Raw genomic sequence first — 19,796 nt, forward strand, 5'->3', positions numbered from 1 at the left:
TTTTTTATTCACACTGTTCTTATTTCTCATTAAATATCTACTAGAGACAGATTATATCTGTACAGTATCATTTATTCCACTTCAGTCCTGAATATATGGAGTGCATTATATCTCCTTATGTTGTGCTGCGTGCTCGGACTGCACTGCACGCTCTGACCAGTGAGACGTTTTCACCCCAAATTTTTTTTTAGTTTTTACCCCGGAATTTCTGCTGCCCCACACCACGGCTTCTCCGCTGCATACGCAGACCAGGAGCGCCGCTACTGCACAAGCCGGCCCAGTGAATTGCTATTTGCCTAAAAACAACAAAAAAAGTTTGTTCAGAAAGTATTTTATATTGTTAAACACTGTTAATTACATTAGAGTAGAGGAAGGTCATTGTAAATGATGTTACTGTTCTTGCTCTATTTGGGTTTAATGATTGTGCAGTGCATAGCGCTATTACTGATTTTGTGTTTTTGCACTTGGGCTATAAGCTCAATATAAAATAGTTTGTTTGTTTAGAAATTATTTTATATTTTTAAACCATGTTAAATTATATTAGATTAGAGGACATTCATTCAGACATCATTCTTGTAGGCTAGGCTTTTTGTAACTGATTTAGCCCCTACTGTTGCCACATTACCCCTTACATTTTATTATATAAATCAGTTTTGAAGTGCCTGCAAGTTTTTATCATGTATAACATTACTTTTAATGTCAGACAGAAGCAGCTTCATCATGGCAATACATGGCAGACACTATTTAAGATAAGTTTGCTAGCAGGAATAATCTTGTTTTTTTACACCACCAAGAAATAATACTTACTGCATTTAGATAGTTCCTCGAGCTTGATGTGCCGCCATGATATGCTAGTTAAATATCACATATTTGGCACACTGCCTTTGTCTTGTCTACACTCAATTTGAAATGCTTTCAAACAGCTGAGCTTCTCTAAAATTTGCCTCTTTTATATCGCCATTAACCTGAACGGAAGTGTGATGTTAGAGCGAGGTGGAGCTCTGGAAAGGAAAAAAAAAACGAATATCCGAATAACAAAATTAAAAACAGAATACCTACTCAACAAGCGAATATCCCAATACATGAATATTCAGGTCCAGCCCTACTTTAAACTACCCCAACAAATAACACTTACTAATTACTATGGAAAGGTCAGTGCCGCTGTTAGAGCACCAATTGTGACATTAATTCCAGTAGACACTTTTTAAAATCTAAATTTCATTTAGCAAAACACACAAAAAATCATCAGACTCCTCTTCACCTTTCTTCATTTATTTAGCTTTATTATTATGAACCTTTTCAAATTTTAGAATAAAATAAAACAATAATTAACAATAATAACAGTAGGGAATAAAGATAACAGTAATTAAAATAAAAGTTCTGGAAAAAAATACAAAATCATCTATATAAAATATTTACATACTTATATACCAATTCTCCCTCCCACACACACACACACACACACACACACACACACACATCGAATCTCTGTTACACACAGGGTTAATCTATCTTACACAGACGCACTGAGGAGCCAGGATTAACCCTAATCCCTGCATAGAGGGGCTGAGTGAAGGTGGTGTAGAATGTGTGTAAGTGTGTGAGAGTGTGTGAGGGTGTGTGTGTGTGTGTGTGTGTGTGTGAGGGTGTATCAGAGGAGACTCTGTAGAAGGACAGAGTGCCGGAGGGACAGTCCACATACACTCCTACTCTCCTACAGCCGGAGGGAGGAGTGGAGAGATCAGTTCTGTTATTATTGTGAAGAACAGAGTATCTGTAATCAGAGCAGAACAGACTCCAGGAGTTTAAATTCCCTCCAAACCCACAGTCTGATCCTCCTCCTTTCCTGCTGATGGTTTTATAACTCAGAGCTACTTCAGCTCCTCCTCCGCTCCACTCAGCCTCCCAGTAACAGCGTCCAGTAACACCAGTAACTCTCTCTCTACTCAGAACCTGCGGACACCACCCATCAAATCTCTCTGGATGATCAGGATACGACTGCAGCTCCGCTCTAAACTCCACCCTCCTGTTCTCCTCACTCAGAGAGAGATTACACTGCACTGTGTTCAGATCCAGAGTGAAATCACAGCCGTCTGAACACAAGAACACACAGAGAGTGTATTTAGTGTGTGTAGTGTTATATTTAGTGTGTGTGTGTAGTGTTATATTCAGTGTGTGTAGTGTTATATTTAGTGTGTGTAGTGATATATTTAGTGTGTAGTGTTGTTATATTTAGTGTTATATTTAATGTGTAGTATTATATTTAGTGTGTTGTGTTATATTTAGTGTTATATTTAGTGTGTGTAGTGATATATTTAGTGTGTAGTGTTGTTATATTTAGTGTTATATTTAGTGTTATATTTAGTGTGTGTAGTGATATATTTAGTGTGTGTAGTGTTATATTTAGTGTGTAGTGTTATATTTAGTGTTATATTTAGTGTGTGTAGTGATATATTTAGTGTGTAGTGTTGTTATATTTAGTGTTATATTTAGTGTGTAGTGTTATATTTAGTGTGTAGTGTTGTTATATTTAGTGTTATATTTAGTGTTATATTTAGATTGTGTAGTGATATACTTAGTGTGTGTAGTGTTATATTTAGTGTTATATTTAGTGTATGTGTTGTTATATTTAGTGTGTAGTGTTATATTTAGTGATATATTTAGTGTGTAGTGTTATATTTAGTGATATATTTAGTGTGTAGTGTTATATTTAGTGTGTAGTGTTATATTTAGTGTGTAGTGTTATATTTAGTGTGTGTAGTGTTATATTTAGTGTGTGTTATATTTAGTGTGTGTAGTGTTATATTTAGTGTGTAGTGTTATATGTAGTGTGTAGTGATATATTTAGTGTTATATTTAGTGTTATATTTAGTGTGTGTAGTGTTATATTTAGTGTGTAGTGTTATATTTAGTGTTATATTTAATATGTAGTGTTATATTTAGTGTTATATTTACTGATATATTTAGTGTATTTATTAGGGATGCGACGGTTCTCTGTATTTTATTGGTCTGTTTGGTTTGATACACCCGGATGGACGGTGGTATTTGGGTGCGCACTAACAGAGTGAACAAACGCTCTCCCGCTGTACATGCCCCGCCCATGGCCAGGGGGAGGGGCTGCTGAGCGTGTGCTGGGGGACTGCGCCGTCACACTGTGAAGATTCACCAGCAGCTCATATAAGAGAAGAGTAATGTTATTTTATTCTCTATTCTCTTTATTGTCTACGTAAAAACTGGGTTTACAACACTGAATATTAATCAAGCAATCAACCATTATTTACACTGGAGGGGGATCCTCATTTACAATGCCCCTGAGCATTTACAGTTTAAAACAGATAAAATATATATTCAAAAAAATTAGAAATAAAAACTGACATTTACTCTACACGAATAAAATATATACGTAAAAAATGAAAAATAGGACATTTTAAAAAGATCATAAAAAGTAAAGAATTTATATTTTATGAAGAAAAAATAACAGTAGTGAAAATAAAGTAAAATGATAAGAATAATAAGATATTATAAAATTAATATTAATCAACTAAGAACATGGGAATCATGTGGGGAAAATAATATATAAATAAATTATATATATATATATATATATATATATATATATATATATATATATATATATATATATATATATGTGATATAGTTATTTATATAAACTATTTTGATAAATAAAATAATACAAATAAATAAAATAAATAAGTAATATAAAATATAAACTCATTAAAAAAAACTTGAAAACAACCACAGGCTTTCTGAATAAAAAGCCTGATAGTAATAAAAGTTTCAGTTTCAAAACATGGAAATAGCTCACCAAAACCTCAAGCTATTATTTATATTTGACAATATTTAATTAACTTTTCCGCACTCATCTTATTTTAGTTAACTGAACTGAGTTTTATATTATTTGTAGCATCGCTCTGAATTCAGCTTCACACTGCGAAAGAGAGAGAGAGAGAGAGAAAGAAAAAGAGAGAGAGAGAGAGAAAGAAAGAAAGAGAGAGAGAGAGAGAATGAAAAAGAGAGAGAGAGAGAGAGAAAGAAAAAGAGAGAGAGAGAGAAAGAAAGAAAGAGAGAGAGAGAGAGAGAAAGAAAAAGAGAGAGAGAGAGAGAGAGAAAGAAAGAGAGAGAGAGAGGGGAGAAGTGCATTTTGCCTGATGTCTCTCTTGGTTATATGACAGTGGTGTTTTTATATTGAGTTTTATATCATGGTTTTGCAGTTTAAACTACACTTGATCCGTCGTTATTTATAAAAATGATTTTTCTTTAAGAAAACAGAGGTAATCCCGCACCGTGCGGACGCTGCCAAACTTCGATACGTGTGCCTGCAGCTTTTTAGAGCGCTGGACGAGATTTTAGTTAATGAATTAATATATTTTATATTTTAATAAATCTGCCCTGGTGATAAGAAACGAACGCTAACATATAGCTTTATATTTCTGTGTATTTCAAATGTTTGTGAAATAAAATAAATTCCTGTTCAGTCAAAGTGCTTTCCTCTTTTAATTTTTTGTTTCTAAAACTCCAGCATTTGAGTGAGAATAAGCATCTGTTAAAATTCTCAAACAGCAGAATGCCTATAACCATTGGCGTAGGAACCGGGGGGATATTAGAAACAGGTGGATTTGTCCCCCCCAAAAATGATATTGTTTCGCTCAGCTCAGCTGTGCTATTAATGAGGAGACAGACCGGACCAATCACGGAGCCGGTTCAGGAATTAAGTTCCGCCTCTCAGGAGAAACAGCTAATCAGCTTGCTGTTTTTGCGGCGTGCGTAGGCGTCAGTATGTTGGTGGGGGGAAGCCCCGCCCCCTCGCTGTGAGATTTAGCAGCGGGATCGGCTGCAGCTGATTTTAAGATATGGATATACGGTGATTTTTTTCTAAAAGAAAGGTAACGGTATCTAATCATGTAAACTGTGATGATATGTTTCTGATAGCTGGTTAAAAATACACGTCTCTGAATCAGCACACAGTTTAACCCCACTGTGATTAATAAACTGCAGCTGTGTTAGTGAGTTAACTTAACTTTGGAATTACCTTGATTGGGAGTCAAGATTAAAGAAAAAAAACTATATACGTAATGTTCAACTTGCCCTGTACCTGATCAGCTAATCACTATTTCATTTTCAAACTGTTTATTAATTTAGGATTGCAGTTAGCTAGAAGCTGAATGTAGAGGATAGACAGAATTTAGTACAACACTGGGTAATGTTGGTAGTTTAAAGCAGTTTCTTAACCCTGATCATCACTGCCCTAAAACTGTGTTTTCCATCAGATCCAACTGATCAGCTAATAAACAATCATTTATTGAGTTTACCTGTTAAAATCTCTTAGCCCCATATGGATCCTAAATTAATCATTATGTATATTCAGCAGTTTATTAGACACATCATACCACCACTTACTTTATTAAAGTGCCTTTAAACAGAGGAAGCTGTAGAATATGCAGAACAGTGTTAATATGCAGTAGAATATGTAAGAACAGGGTTAAGAAACACTGATCTAACCTGACTTCTGTTCATATGTAGTTCACAGTAAGACCACATGTCCTGACGTTTATATTAACTTCTGCCAAAAATCTCTAGGAAACGTAGTTACATTCTCTCAGTAGAAAGAAGTGTTCTCAGTAAAAAAAATTAAAATAAAAGCGCAGGAACCAATGTTTTTTTTTTTAAAAAGAGTGGAGAAAATGTAAATATACAACAGAATTGACATACAATACATAATAATAATAACCAATACTGTTATATTATTTTAAATATTAGGTGATAACTGATCAGTTTTTGTACTATGTATATAATTCAGACATTGCATGCATATTTTTTTTCTAACAACAGTAAATGTAATGTGGAGTAACATGTTTAGGCTGTAAAATCACCTTTTATTGGATGTAACTAATTATAAACAAAATACAGAAAAAAAAAGATTATTTGTGATAAAAAATAATCCCACAAATGTTGTTCTAGGAAACTATAGGGTGGGCTTTGGTTCATATTTCGCAAATGTGTCCCTCCCCCAATATCAAGCCCGCTCCTACGCCCTTGGCTATAACTGCTATATTAAGCTACAGTTATTAAGTCTGTGTACTGAACAGAAATTTAAATCCTTATAAATGTCAGATATAAATATAACTAATAATAACTTATAGTTACTGTGCAGATTTTTTAGTATATTATATTTTATAGTTGATAGTTTTTTATATATTACTTTTATAGTATTTTATATATTTATATATTCTATCGGAGCAAATCAGCTCTGAAGATTTTAAATGCTGAAGATTTGAGGACTAATTAAACACTAATTAATTACCTGTTTTTGACTAATGGTAAGAATAAGTGCTCCTTTTTTATAATAGATATTGTGATTTGAATTAATCTGTGACTTTATTAATTGGCTCTGAAAGTGTGAGTAGGAGCACCTTGTTGATTTGAAATAGAAAGGGCTAAAAACGTGCTGCATGTTGGAGCTAGATAATATTGATATATATCCAAACCGAACCAAAACCGTGGCCCAAGAACCGCGATACGAACCGAACCATGGCCACACTGTACCGTTGCATCCCTAATGTTCAGTGTTATATTTAGTGTGTGTGTAGTGTTATATTTAGTGTGTGTGTAGTGCTATATTTAGTGTGTTTAATGTTATATTTAGTGTATGTGTGTGCAGTGTTATATTTAGTGTGTGTGTAGTGTTATATTTAGCGTGTGTGTAGTGTTATATTTATTGTGTGTGTAGTGTTATATTTAGTGTGTGTGTAGTGTTAATTGAGTGTGTGTAGTGTTTGTGTGTATTGTGTGTGTGTTTATTGTGTCTACGTAGTGTACGTGTGTGTAGTGTTTGTATACAGTGTATGTGTGTATGTAGTGTGTTTGTATTGAGTGTATGTATTGTATGTGTATTTGGGTGTGTATTGGGTGTATGTAGTGTGTGTAAGTAGTGTTTGTGTGTATTGATTGTATGTAGTCTGTGTGTGTGTGTGTGTAGTGTTTTTTTAGTGTGTGTGTGTGTGTGTGTGTGTATTGTTTGTTTGTAGTGTGTGTGTGTGAGAGAGAAAGAGAGCTTACATTTTTTTAATCCAGGTTTGATTCGGATCTTCCCTCCATGTTCCACTCTAAACACACACACACACACACACACACACACACAGATCAGAACAGTGTGAGGTTTTTAAGAAACTGATTTATAAAGAAATACTTTGCGTGAAAACGAGTGAACATTTGAGAGAGCGGAAATTAGTGACCTCATGTGGTAAAGTACGGAACTGCAATGCACACTGCATAAAATCAGATTAAAAACGGAAGATTAACTTCTCTAAATAAGATAAAATGGTTTCTTGTGGGCTTGCAGAAAAGGGTTAAACTTTACTAAAGTATGTTTTTTGCATTCATATTCATACCTGAGTGTAGTCCTGTCACAACAACAGTTTTTATTGGACCATACATTTTCAAGGAATTGTTGTGCAAAAAGTATTTTATCATGATTTAAAAATTATTTTATGCCACTGGTCATTAGAAAACTTCAAAAATGTTAAATGTAACAAAGGCAACATTTTTAAATAAAGCTAACAAACCAACTCAATCACATTAATGGGATCTCTTTAGAAATTAAGGGCTCTATTTTAGTGATCCGTAGGTGAGCTGTCAGCCGTGCACCATGTATCGTGAAATAAACCAATCACCCTGTCATTTGCCATTCCCTATAAGAGCCAGGTGCGGTCTGACTTTGGCGTATTGCTATTTAAATGGCACAGCTGCTTGGACTTGCTTGGTCCAATGTTTTTCATCCGCGTAGATATATTCAAAATCACCATTGCTGTTTAAACAAGACAGGTGAAGAGCATGAAAATATACTGTTGGTGGGAGTAAGATAGCAATAAGCATCAAGACCACCTTGCACAGGGTGTAGGTTAGGGCCCTAAGTGTTCAGAAAGGATTCTGGTTTTGCAGTCACTGATTATTTTTACCATAAAGACATGGGCTGGTTGCTGGGGTGCTTGACTCTCAGTGTGTATAAAGTTAGTAGAGATCAGTTTTTATTATGTAACTTTTATCCTGACTCGATGCTCAGGGCAGCTCTCCATCACTGAAGTTTTCCACCTGTTCTGGAGTGAAAACTAAACCTTGGTTCTTTTTACCAACAGAAAGATGAGCCAAAACAGAATTACAGTGAAGTACTTGGCATTCAGTGCAGATAGCTTGAGCATAAACAATTAACAGTGGCTGTGTAAACAAAAATAAAACAGAATGACAGAATGAAGGTTACATGCTGCTCCACCGTGTTTACATGGTGACTACAACTAGATTTACTACAGGTCCCACAATGCAATGTGTCACAGCATTAACCCCTAACTTTCTCAACACTTTGCTTTCCTGTGAGGCACAGTGCACACACAGGAAAGAGCTCCACAAGCAATATCGCGAGTGACAAAAATGTACAACATGTAAAACAATATTTACCTTACAATAAGTTGATAACATAATTATTAGTTCAGACCTACCCGAGTTTCTCCAGTTTGCAGTGTGGATCCTCCAGTCTGGCAGAAAGCAGCTTCACTCCTGACTCTCCTGGGTGGTTGTAGGTCAGATCCAGCTCTTTCAGGTGGGAGGGGTTCGCAATTAGAGCTGAAGCCAGAGAACAACAGCCTTTATCTGTGATCATACAACCAGATAATCTGCAGACAGAGCAAGAGAATGTGTGAGAGTGACAGAAAACAAGAAAGAAAGAAAGACAACATAGCAGACTGAGGAAGATAATGCACTTTGATATAAGTCTCTTTTTAAAAAAATAACACTACAAAATCTGAAAAAATATCTATAGAAAACTAAAGTTTCTTAACACAGTTGACACAGACTAACAAATTCATGAAACCCAAACCTCAAAAGTAAGCATCTCTGTGAATACGGCATTAGCATTGATGTGGACCAAAGAATTGAGTTCATATTAACTTTTGCTAAAATTGTTTTTGCTCGTGCATCACAATTTTGTAATCAATGTGTGATATATCTCAAATTTTCATTCAAGTTGGACATTCTTAAGACGACTGCAGAAGACTCGTATTTGTTTGTTTGGTATACTCTGACTTTCGTTAAACACTTTTTCTTGTGTGATTTGTTATCATCATGGTAAACACCTGAATATTTACACATTTATACATGTAGAATTTCTAGTGGTGTCAATCGATTAAAAAAATGCAATCCAATTAAACCTGCCAAAATTCTGTGATTAATCTCACTTGTTTTTCGTAAGACGCAAGTTTTTATAGTGAATATTTTATGTGGTGAATTTTGTGCCAAAAGTTTTACACAAAAAAATTAAATCCGCAATCAAAATGTTAGGCTAAGGTCGAGCATTATAAACATAAAGAGCTCATCATTAGCAAAGGAAGGGAACTTAGAGGAACAGACCTGGGAATTAACGACCCGTTCCCCCGTGAAATCCTTGACAGACGCAGAAAACTGTTTGCTGAGGAAAGAACTCATAAAAGAAGGGACAATAGCAGTCGTCTCCGTCGACAAACTTTATGGTAATGGACAGCTATATCGTGACAAAAACATAACTCCCTGGCTGTTCTAAATTTATTTAACTGTAACTAAATAGCAGTCTCTCTCTCTATCTCTCTCTCTCTCTCTCTCTCTATCTCTCCCCCGAGCGCTTTCATTTGCACACTCTGTCTCTCTCATGTGCGTTGTGCTCTCGTTGCACAATCTCTAATATATAGGTCAATACTCAAATAACCTCATAAAATTGATCCATAATGTGTGTGTATCCCCTAAACTTTCCTTTCTCTCTCGTTCTTTCTCTTTCTTCCACTCCCACTTACATTCAGTATGGATTTTTTCAAAATGCATTTAACGACAAATTTCCTTTTGAGGATTTAAGATTAAGGTCTAAACTTACTATGAATATTATTTTCAGAACATTTGTTCCATTTTATTGCATATTTTATTAGCATTTTATAGATGAAGTCCACAAAAATGTATCATTACCGCAATATGACATCTAATATATGATAAAAATGCAATTTTTAATCAAAGTTCAGTTCATTCACAGTTAAGCAAGGGTTTAGGAAGACTTATTAGCTTACACTTACACACAATGCTACATTATGAAAAGAATGTTTACTTTCAAGAACATTTTATATTGTTTAAGACAATTTACAATGCAAACATTTTTATATCAAAAGAATTGTTCATGTAGACTACAGCACCTTCATTAATAAAACAGCTCATTTAACTATTGAAAACCATTTAACAAATGTCAAAGAAAGACCTCTCAGAAACTCTGAAATCTTGTCTATCTTTATGCACCATCCAGCATTGTATGCCTACTAAGAACAAACTCTACATTTTTAGTCATTTACGTAGTTTTTTGTGTTTTGCCCATATGTCAGGCATATGTCAGTTCTGTAATATCTGGCTGACTTTTTTTCCTCCATTGCTTTTTCTTTTCGTCATGGTACTTTTTGGTCAGATCACGTGTTGTCTTTATTTTCCCACTGGAAATGGCAAATATGAAATTATGATATCCATTCCAGTTTTTGTTTAATTCCTTAGAATGGACTGTACACAAATAATATCATGTGAAAGTAACTTTGACAGCCTTGCTTTTGCTGCTGCCTTTCTTTTCTCAATAGCTACCTGCCTGTAAACAAATACACATCGCATATTACAATAAAATATATCAAAGATGGAAAAAAAAAGCTCTAGTTATGTGGTCTAACATCTAATTCTGTGTACGGAATTAGACTTAGTTTCAGGCTAGATAAGACGGAACATTAGTGACCTCTACTGGTGGTTTGCAATAGCTAAGTTAGAATGGTCTACTGGAGAAAATGTTCAGGGTAATGCTCAAGTTATGACAATTAGGAAGTAAAAAGGCATCTGTATTATGCTTCCTAATTAAATTCTCATTACCCAAACAGTGCATCTCATTACCGCAACAGGTATTGAAATGTAGCAGTAAGTGAGAATTCGGTTGGAGGATGAGTGACTTTAAACTTTTATGCTAACTGTAAAGGCACCATGAGGGCTAGATAAATTTTCACATACAGTGTCCATTTAGACCTTAATATACTATATTATAATCAAAAATACAGACTGTAACTTCAAACTGTAGGCTCAAAACTTATATCGATATATCGGTAATGACAATGAAAAAGTCGTGCAGACAAGTTGATGAGCAATCTTTTAACTTTTATCCAGAAACATATGAGAAGAACTGCTTACATAGTAGCCATCCTGAGTGTCATGGCCAATGTCTTCCCTAATGTTGAAAACGCCTTGAAAATTTAAGTTTCTTGTGGATTTAAACAATGATTGAAAATTGTTGCGGAGGATGAGAAAATTAGTGTTGGACACATTCCTTTTCTTTATTAATTTTATTGCTTTTACTTTTCAATGTAAAATCGTTTATGTTTATTTACTAAAAGTGTTTATAGTATGAAATGCATTTAAGTATTTTGTTTTAAATGTTTAAATATTAAAATTTCCAAACAATGTACTGAAATTCTGATACGGACATGTTGTGGAAATGAGAATTTTACTCTAAAATGTAATAAATTACAAAAATGATATTTATAATGTTCATTTTTAAACATGTGCAAGATAGACCAAAGGACGTTGTTTATAATTCTATATTTTTTATTTTGTTAATATTTAGTTGTTTATTAAAATTCCTCATGCCACCTCATCCATCCATCCATTACGCGCAAATACACACGCACCCGCAAATATACTAATGCACGCACATTAATCCGTTCACAGAATCCCATAAAAATCACAAGGAACCACTTAGCAATAACTTAATGCATGCAACGTCTCAATGTCATAACATGTATGTCACACCAAATCCAACACTTTTTATCTTATGTTATGTCTCTTCTACTTTGTTTGCATTTAATCACTCCTTTCTGTATCTCTTTGCACCAACCTCTATTTTATTACTACTATATATCCCAGATTCGAAAAATGCATTTTTGTTTACACTCCATCCCCCAAACACCAGAAAATATCCTCAAACATCTGCACACTCATATCATATCATTGATAAACATTATTAATCCGTACATCACAACATGTCTTCACTTAAATTTATGAACTAGAACATTCGTGGTATCGGGAGACAGATTAAGCAAGCCAAGGTACTAAACCATCTCACTTCACTAAAGGCAGACATTTGTTTACTACAAGAAACACATCTATCAGAAACAAATCATCATAAGCTCAGATCACCACAATTCACCCATATATTCTCAGCTTACTATAACTCCAAACAAAGAGGAGTATCAATACTAATAAACCAAAAAATCCCCTTCACACATAACACCACTATATCAGACACAGGTAGATACATCATAATTAACATCAACATCAGCAACGCACCCTTAACAATAGCAAGTTTGCATGGCCCCAACATTTATAACCCATCCTTCTTTCATGAGTTTTTCAACCATATAAACAATATATCAGATTCCACCATTATAATTGGAGGTGACTTTAATTCAATCATTGACCCGTGTATAGACAAATTAACTATGGCACACAATACACGTTACTGGCATTCAACAGATATCATTAAACAATACATGACAGACTTTGGGCTCAGCGATGGTTGACGCCTCAAAAACCCAAACACTAAAGAATTTTCTTTCTGTTCTCCAGCCTACCACTCATATTCTCGCGTTGACTATTTTTTAACCAGCAATTCTATTATAACTAATATATCAGAAATAAAATATCACTCTATAATAATCAGTGACCATGCTCCAGTTTCACTTATATGGAACATAAATCCACTACATAAAACTTTCAGCTGGCGACAAAATACCTCGTTACTTACAGACCCAGAATTTGACAGCTACATCAAAAAAGAGTGGGCATCTTTCCTAGAAATAAATGATTCTCCAGAAACCACACCAACAATACTATGGGAAACTGGGAAAGCAGTACTAAGAGGCAAAATCATCTCTTACTGTTCCTGTAAGAAGAAGAAAGATACGGAAAATGAGTCTAATCTACAACATCAGGGAATTGTCAAATGAAATGATAAAAAAACCCATCATATAAAATTAAAAAAGAGTTAAAAGAATACGAATCACAGTATAATGAACTTATAAACAAGAGGACTCAAGTTTTAATACAACGACTAAGATATAAACAATTTAAATCACAACAACAAATCTGGAAAATTTTTAGCTAACCAAGTAAAACATAAAGAAAAAAACAACAATTCCATCAATCAAAGATGAGACCAGACTAATCAGCCAAACATGAAATGAAATTAATCAAGTATTTGGGAAATTCTATAAAAATCTATACTCACCAGAACACGATCCAGACCCAATAGATATTCACACTTTCCTCAATAATATACACCTACCCAAACTAACTGAAGAAGAAAAAAGCATATTAGAAAAGCCAATAACTTCAGAAGAACTCCATAAAGCCCCCCGTAAGATGCCTAATAACAAAGCACCAGGACCAGATGGCTTTCCCGCAGAATTCTACAAGCACTTCTGGTCAATATTTGACCCAATGTTCAGTAGAGTAATAGCAGAAATTAAACACAATAAGAGACTACCAACATTAATACAGCTACAATATCACTCCATCTTAAACCTACAAAGATCCTACCTTACCATCCAGCCACTGTCACTAATTAACACTGACACAAAGCTAATAAGTAAGACATTAGCTACCAGACTGGAAACGGTTATCCCATCCTTCATACATCCTGATCAGACCGGCTTCATCAAAGGCAGACAATCAGTTGCCAACATGCGCAGACTACTCAATCTGATACATCACACAACAGTCCATGAGTCAAAAACTGCAATAGTCACTTTAGATGCAGAGAAGGCTTTCGATAAGATTAATTGGAAATTTCTTTTCACTACACTACATTAACTAGGTTTTGGAGAATCATTTCTAGAATGGATTAAAACTCTCTACACTTCACCCAAAGCCACAGTCAATACTAACCATTTAACATGAACTTATCAGACACAGCAGTTCAATCACTCCCTATCCCTATGTGCACTGAACAGATCACATACCTGGGCATTAAAGTTTTCACCCAGCTGTCTGAGCTGCACACACTTAATTTTAGACCACTACTCACAACCATCAACAATGATATCCAACGCTGGATGAACCTACCACTATCCTACCAGTATCCACAATCACAATGACAATATTACCTAAATTAAACTACCTCTTCTCAATGATTCCCATCCAACCTCCACCTACCTGGTTTAAAACCTTAGACGCAATCATCTCTAAATTCTACTGGAAAAATAAACCACCCAGAATCAAATTAACCACATTACAAAAACAAAGAACTCAGGGAGGCCTTGAAGCTCCAAATTTCCAAAAATACCTATCTGCAAACCAATAAAAGTACATTATTAAATAGATAAAACCAAATCAAACTGATGAAATATGGAGAGAAGTAGAACAAACAAATTAATGAAATAAAAATCTCAGACTTACCATTTATTAGCACAACAATCAATCCCCACACTTGTTTCAAAAACCCAATGATATCGACTCTGAGAGCTTCACAAGAACACAAACATTAGACTTGCACCCACTAATTGTTCACCCATATGGCACAACCCCGACTTCCCCGGCATAAAAAAAAACTCAAAACTACAAAAATGGAGAGAAAAAGGTATTACACATTTACACCACGTTCTACACAACAATAACTCGGCTACTTTCTCACATCTAACCCAGAAATATAGCATTGAGAGGAACCAGTATTTGGAAAACCCCAACTTGGATCCATGTTAAACTCAAAAATCAAAGATTACGCAATACTAGAACTTAGCCCACAAATTTCAGAATTCCTTAATATCTCTTCTTCAGACAAAATTCTATCAAAAATATATAGGCTTTTATTCAAATTAGACCAAACAGTCGCTATCCCAATAAAAAATGGAAAGAAGATATCTTAATTACCCCCAATGCTGATTTCTGGAGAAACATTATGGAAAACACATTCACCATGACTAACAATACTAACCTCCACCTTATACAATATAGAGTAATTCACAGGGTACACTACACTAAGCAAAAGTTACATAAAATGGGATTAGTAGATTCAGAAATCTGCATACACTACTCACTAAACACTCCAGACAATTACATTCATGCTCTATGGTACTGCCCACCAATCAAACACTTCTGGCAGCTTGTTATAACTCGACTAACTCCACTATTTAAACAGCCAATCTCTCCATCCCCATCACTCTGCCTGCTTGGTGACACATGAACCACAAACCTAAACCAGGAGGAAAGCAGAGCACTTTTTGTGGGGCTAACCATCGCCAAAAAACAATTCTCACAAACTGGAAATCAAGGACAAAAATCCCCATCAGTCAATGGGAAAACTCACTCACAGAACACATAGAAATGGAAAAAATATCTGCATCTCTCAAAAACAGAACTCATGAACACATAAAAACCTGGTCAGCATTAAACAACCTCCTACATCAGTGACTCCATCAGTCTTTAACAGATAACCTACACACATCCATTATATATCTATAACCACATCATCCATAATCCATATATCACTGCTACATGAATGTTCCTACACACACACACGCACACAGTCACATAACACATTTAACATTTAAGACATTTAGCTATTTTTATTTACTTATTAATTTTTTTGTTATTCTGTGTGTTATTATGTTAGGGATGGATAAATGGAAACATATAGGAAGCCATACTATATATATTATTTTTTTTCTTTTTCTTTCAAGGGCACAACTTCTTCTTTTGTTTTTTTCTCTCTCTCTCTCTTCTCTTCCCCTATATATTTTTTTCTATTTGGTTTATTTGTATATATACACATCGTTATGTCCTCCCTCTGCACAGTGACCTCAGATATCAGAAATTTGTATTAATACGAATAAAGTCTTAATGGTCCTCCGAAGAGGGGGGGGGGGGTGTGGTAACCAAGTGGGGGTGGTAACCAAGTATTTTAAATATACTTGGTTACTTTATTATCCTTTGCAGTTATTTGAAAATTATTTCAGTTTGGATTTTGCCAGTCTTTGCTTTTATTTTTGTGAATTTTCTGTGGATTTTTTTTTATTTTTCTGTTAAAGACTTTTGCTTCTGGAATCTCTTCTTTGCTTTTGCTTTAGTTTTTTGCTTCTGAGTTGTGGCACACTTTTCACGGGTGAGCGGGGCTAAGAAGAAGGCCCCTTGAATCTCCATTGGTCAGCTGGTTCTGGACTGACGGGTTCCCTGAACCCTCATCTGAGACTGACCACGCCCACCCCACCAGTTTCAAGCGTCCTTCCAAAAACGGAGAGCGAACAGCTTCTAGTGCACAGCAGCAGCGGCAGATACTTCTACAATTAAATTTCATACAAACGTTTTGTTCAATGTTATATTATGTTATATTATTCTCTGTTTCACTCCATTAAAAAGATCACATTATAGTGTAGTATGATAGTACCTATTCAGTGAGCTAGTGAGTTAGCTAGTTACCTACTCAGTGAGCTAGTGAGTTACCTAGCCAGTGAGCTAGTGAGTTAGCTAATTACCTAAGTAGTGAACTAGTGAGTATCCTAATAAGTGAACTAGTGAGTTACCTACTCAGCGAGCTAGTGAGTTAGCTATTTACCTACTTTGTGCATGAAAATTTAGCATGTTAATGTGAGCTTTTTAATGGAGTGAAACAGAGATTTAATATAACATTGAACAGAACGTTTGTATGAAATTTAATTGTAAACACAATCCGCTGCTGCTGCTGTGCACTGGAAGCTTTTCGCTCTCCGTGTTTGGAAGGACGCTTGAAATTGGCGGGGTGGGTGTGGTGAGTCCAGAACCAGATGACCAATGGAGATTCAAGGCGAACGCCTTCTTCTTAACCCCGCCCACCTGTGAAAAGTGTGCAAAAACTCAGAAGAAAAAAACTAAAGCAGAAGCAAGGGAGAGATTCCAGAAGCAAAAGTCTTTAACAGCAAAATCCAAAAAACTCCACAAAAAAATTCACAAAAACACAAAAATAAAAGCAAAGACTGGCCAAACCTAAACTGAAATAACATAACCAAGTATATTTAAAAATATATATTTGCCATATATTTTTTCTCTTTTAAATTTGCAACATACAATTTTTGCTTTTGATTCTTAACATTTTGATTGTGGATTTTATTTTTTGTGTAAAACTTTTGGCACAAACGGAGAGAGAGAGAGAGAGAGAGAGAGAGAGAAACAAATGGAGAGAGACAAAAACAAACAGAGAAATGGAGAGAGAGCCACAAAGCTCTCTATCCAGGTCTGAGCTGAAAGTTTGAACCGGATTGTTACAGCTGGACACCGCATTAAAGCGCTTCAGTCGTTTAACCAGAAGAAATCTGCATGTTGGGTGGAGGCAGGGCAGATTACGGCAGAAGTTGGGGTCAAACTTGGTGCCGAAATAAAACTTGGGTTAAAAAAATAGTAACACGTTACTGATTCCAACCTAAAAGCATATGTTAATGATTTAATGCTGACAGCCCTGATAATTTCAAATGAAAAATCACAGAAACACTGACCTGAGAATCTGCAGTTTACATTGTGAACTCTTCAGTCCAGCAGAGAGCAGCTCCACTCCTGAATCCTGCAGGTCGTTGTTACTGAGGTCCAGCTCTTTCAGGGAGGAGTTTTCCAGGTTTAAAACTGATTCCAGATTTTCACACGTCTTTACTCCAAGATTACATGAAGCTAGTCTAAAAATCAAGAATAAACAAATGATTTCACAATAAACCCAAATAAGAATATTTGAATGGATTGACAAAGAATAGAGAGCTGGTGTTTCTTTATACTGAAACAGTTAACATGCAGAAATCTCCACTTTATTTGTGATCAGCATGGGCATACAGTTCACCAAAAGCTCTGGGACAGATTATAATGAGTTAAAAAAGAAAAGGAAATGTTTAACAAAACATAGAATGAGCAAGGCTTTTTGGAGTATGTGAATTTATTCTATTTTCCCAGTTAAACTCTGGAAAAACATTACACCTTCTCCCACATATATATGTTAGAAATAAATACAGACACTTAAAATGTATGTTCTATATAAAATTGTTGTTGTATTGCTAAATAATTTCTCCAAAGCATATTGAGATGCAAGATGCAAGAGATGTGCATTTATTTTAACAAACATATTACTTGCCCAAAACCATTTTTAAGATAGTATTTAATCAGTCTTAGACAGAAACTTCATGTACTGTTAACATTAAAATGATGGTTTAACTATTATTACACACAAAGGATAATACATGCTTATATGTGACAATGTGAATAATGTGAATCTGAAAATGGAAACTGATTCTACACATCAGCAGTTGATTAAAAACTGTGTGAAGGCCTAAATAAAAATACTCACACAGCTCTTCTGAATATTTTAACTACTGGAAGCAGTCTCAGAAGACACTCCTCTGATGGATCATATTTACTGAGGTTAAACTCCTCTAGCTCTTCTTCTGAGTTCAACAACACAAACACCAGAGCTGACCACTGAGCAGGAGAGAGCCTGGCCTTTTGAAGACGACGCTCACCACCTCCACTCAGGTATTTCTGCACTTCCTGTACCAGAGAATGATCATTCAGTTCATTCAGACAGTGGAACAGATTGATGGATTTCTCTGGAGATGAGTTCTCCTCAATCCTCTCCTTGATGTATTGGACTGTTTTATTGCTGTGAGAGATCCTCTCTGTTGGGGTCAGCAACACTCCTAATAGAGTCTGATTAGACTCCAGTGAGAGACCCAGAAGGAAACGAAGGAACAGGTCCAGGTGTCCACTTTCACTCTGTAAGGCTCTGTCTATGGCACTGCTGAGGAAGTCAGTCATTGTTGACTTGCTTAAAAACTTGAAGAGTTTACTGGTTTGTTGTTCAGTGGATTGTTCTTTTGGAATTTTTCTGTTGAGAAATGCATATAAAGCAGCAAGAAACTCCTGAACGCTCAGATGAACAAAGCTGAAAACCTTCCCCAGGTGCAGCTCATGTTCCTCCCTGAAGATCTGGGTACACACTCCTGAGTACACAGACACTTCTCTAATATTGATGCCACTCTCTCTTAGATCTTCCTCATAGAAGATCAGGTTTCCTTTCTCCAGCTGCTGGAACGCCAGTTTCCCCAGAGCCACGATACTTCTTCTAGTCTGCTGAGGATCAGTGTCACTATTCCCACTGTACTTCTGGCTCTTGTGTTTGATCTGAAAGATCAGGAAGTGTGTGAACATCTGCGTCAGGGTTTTGGGAATTTCTCCACTCTCAGCTTCACTCAGCATTCTCTCTAGAACAGTGGCTGTAATCCAGCAGAAGACCGGTATGTGGCACATGATGTAGAGGCTTCTTGAAGACCTGATGTGTGTGAAGACTTTGTTGGCCAGGTCCTTATCACTGATCCTCTTACTGAAGTACTCCTGTTTCTGAGGGTCACTGAAACCCCGCACTTCTGTTACCTGATCAACACACTCAGGAGGGATCTGATTGGCTGCTGCTGGTCGAGAGGTGATCCAGAGGAGAGCAGAGGGAAGCAGATTCCCCTTGATGAGGTTCGTCAGCAGAACATCCACTGAGGTTTGCTCTTCTATATTCACCAAGTTCTCATTGTTCTGGAAATCTAGAGGAAGTCGACACTCATCCAGACCATCAAAAATGAACATGATCTTGTGGCTCCTATAATGTCTAAGTTTTAAATCTTGTGTTTCTGGGAAAAAGCTCTGAAGAAGATTTACCAGACTGAGCTTCTTCTCCTTCATCAGATTCAGCTCTC

General features: G+C 35.6%; 1 protein-coding gene and 1 pseudogene across 1 annotated transcript; both read right to left on the bottom strand.

The window, feature by feature from the left end:
* The window catches only part of LOC125801440 (zinc finger protein 239-like), a 91,483-nt pseudogene that overhangs the window by 65,771 nt on the left and 5,916 nt on the right, over positions 1-19,796 (bottom strand).
* LOC111189180 (uncharacterized) lies at positions 1,349-18,995 on the bottom strand. The gene is made up of 5 exons (XM_049477491.1): positions 18,401-18,995; positions 17,568-17,741; positions 8,511-8,684; positions 7,078-7,124; positions 1,349-2,093 (listed from the first exon to the last, which is right to left on the bottom strand). Exons 1-5 carry the CDS (start codon positions 18,865-18,867, stop codon positions 1,504-1,506), a joined length of 1,452 nt encoding a protein of 483 aa, XP_049333448.1. The 5' UTR covers positions 18,868-18,995; the 3' UTR covers positions 1,349-1,503.

Source organism: Astyanax mexicanus, chromosome 4 (assembly GCF_023375975.1).
Source record: "Astyanax mexicanus isolate ESR-SI-001 chromosome 4, AstMex3_surface, whole genome shotgun sequence".
NCBI lineage: Eukaryota > Metazoa > Chordata > Actinopteri > Characiformes > Acestrorhamphidae > Astyanax > Astyanax mexicanus.

What these genes read in the sequence shown, in the direction of transcription:
- LOC111189180 (XM_049477491.1), bottom strand. Translation starts at nt 18,867, where the DNA reads ATGACTGACTTCCTCAGCAGTGCCATAGACAGAGCCTTACAGAGTGAA. An exon ending in AAAATATTCAGAAGAGCTGT is followed by an intron (nt 17,742 to 18,400) that starts GTGAGTATTTTT and finishes CTTGATTTTTAG; the next exon opens with ACTAGCTTCATGTAATCTTG. An exon ending in TGTAAACTGCAGATTCTCAG is followed by an intron (nt 8,685 to 17,567) that starts GTCAGTGTTTCT and finishes CTCTGTCTGCAG; the next exon opens with ATTATCTGGTTGTATGATCA.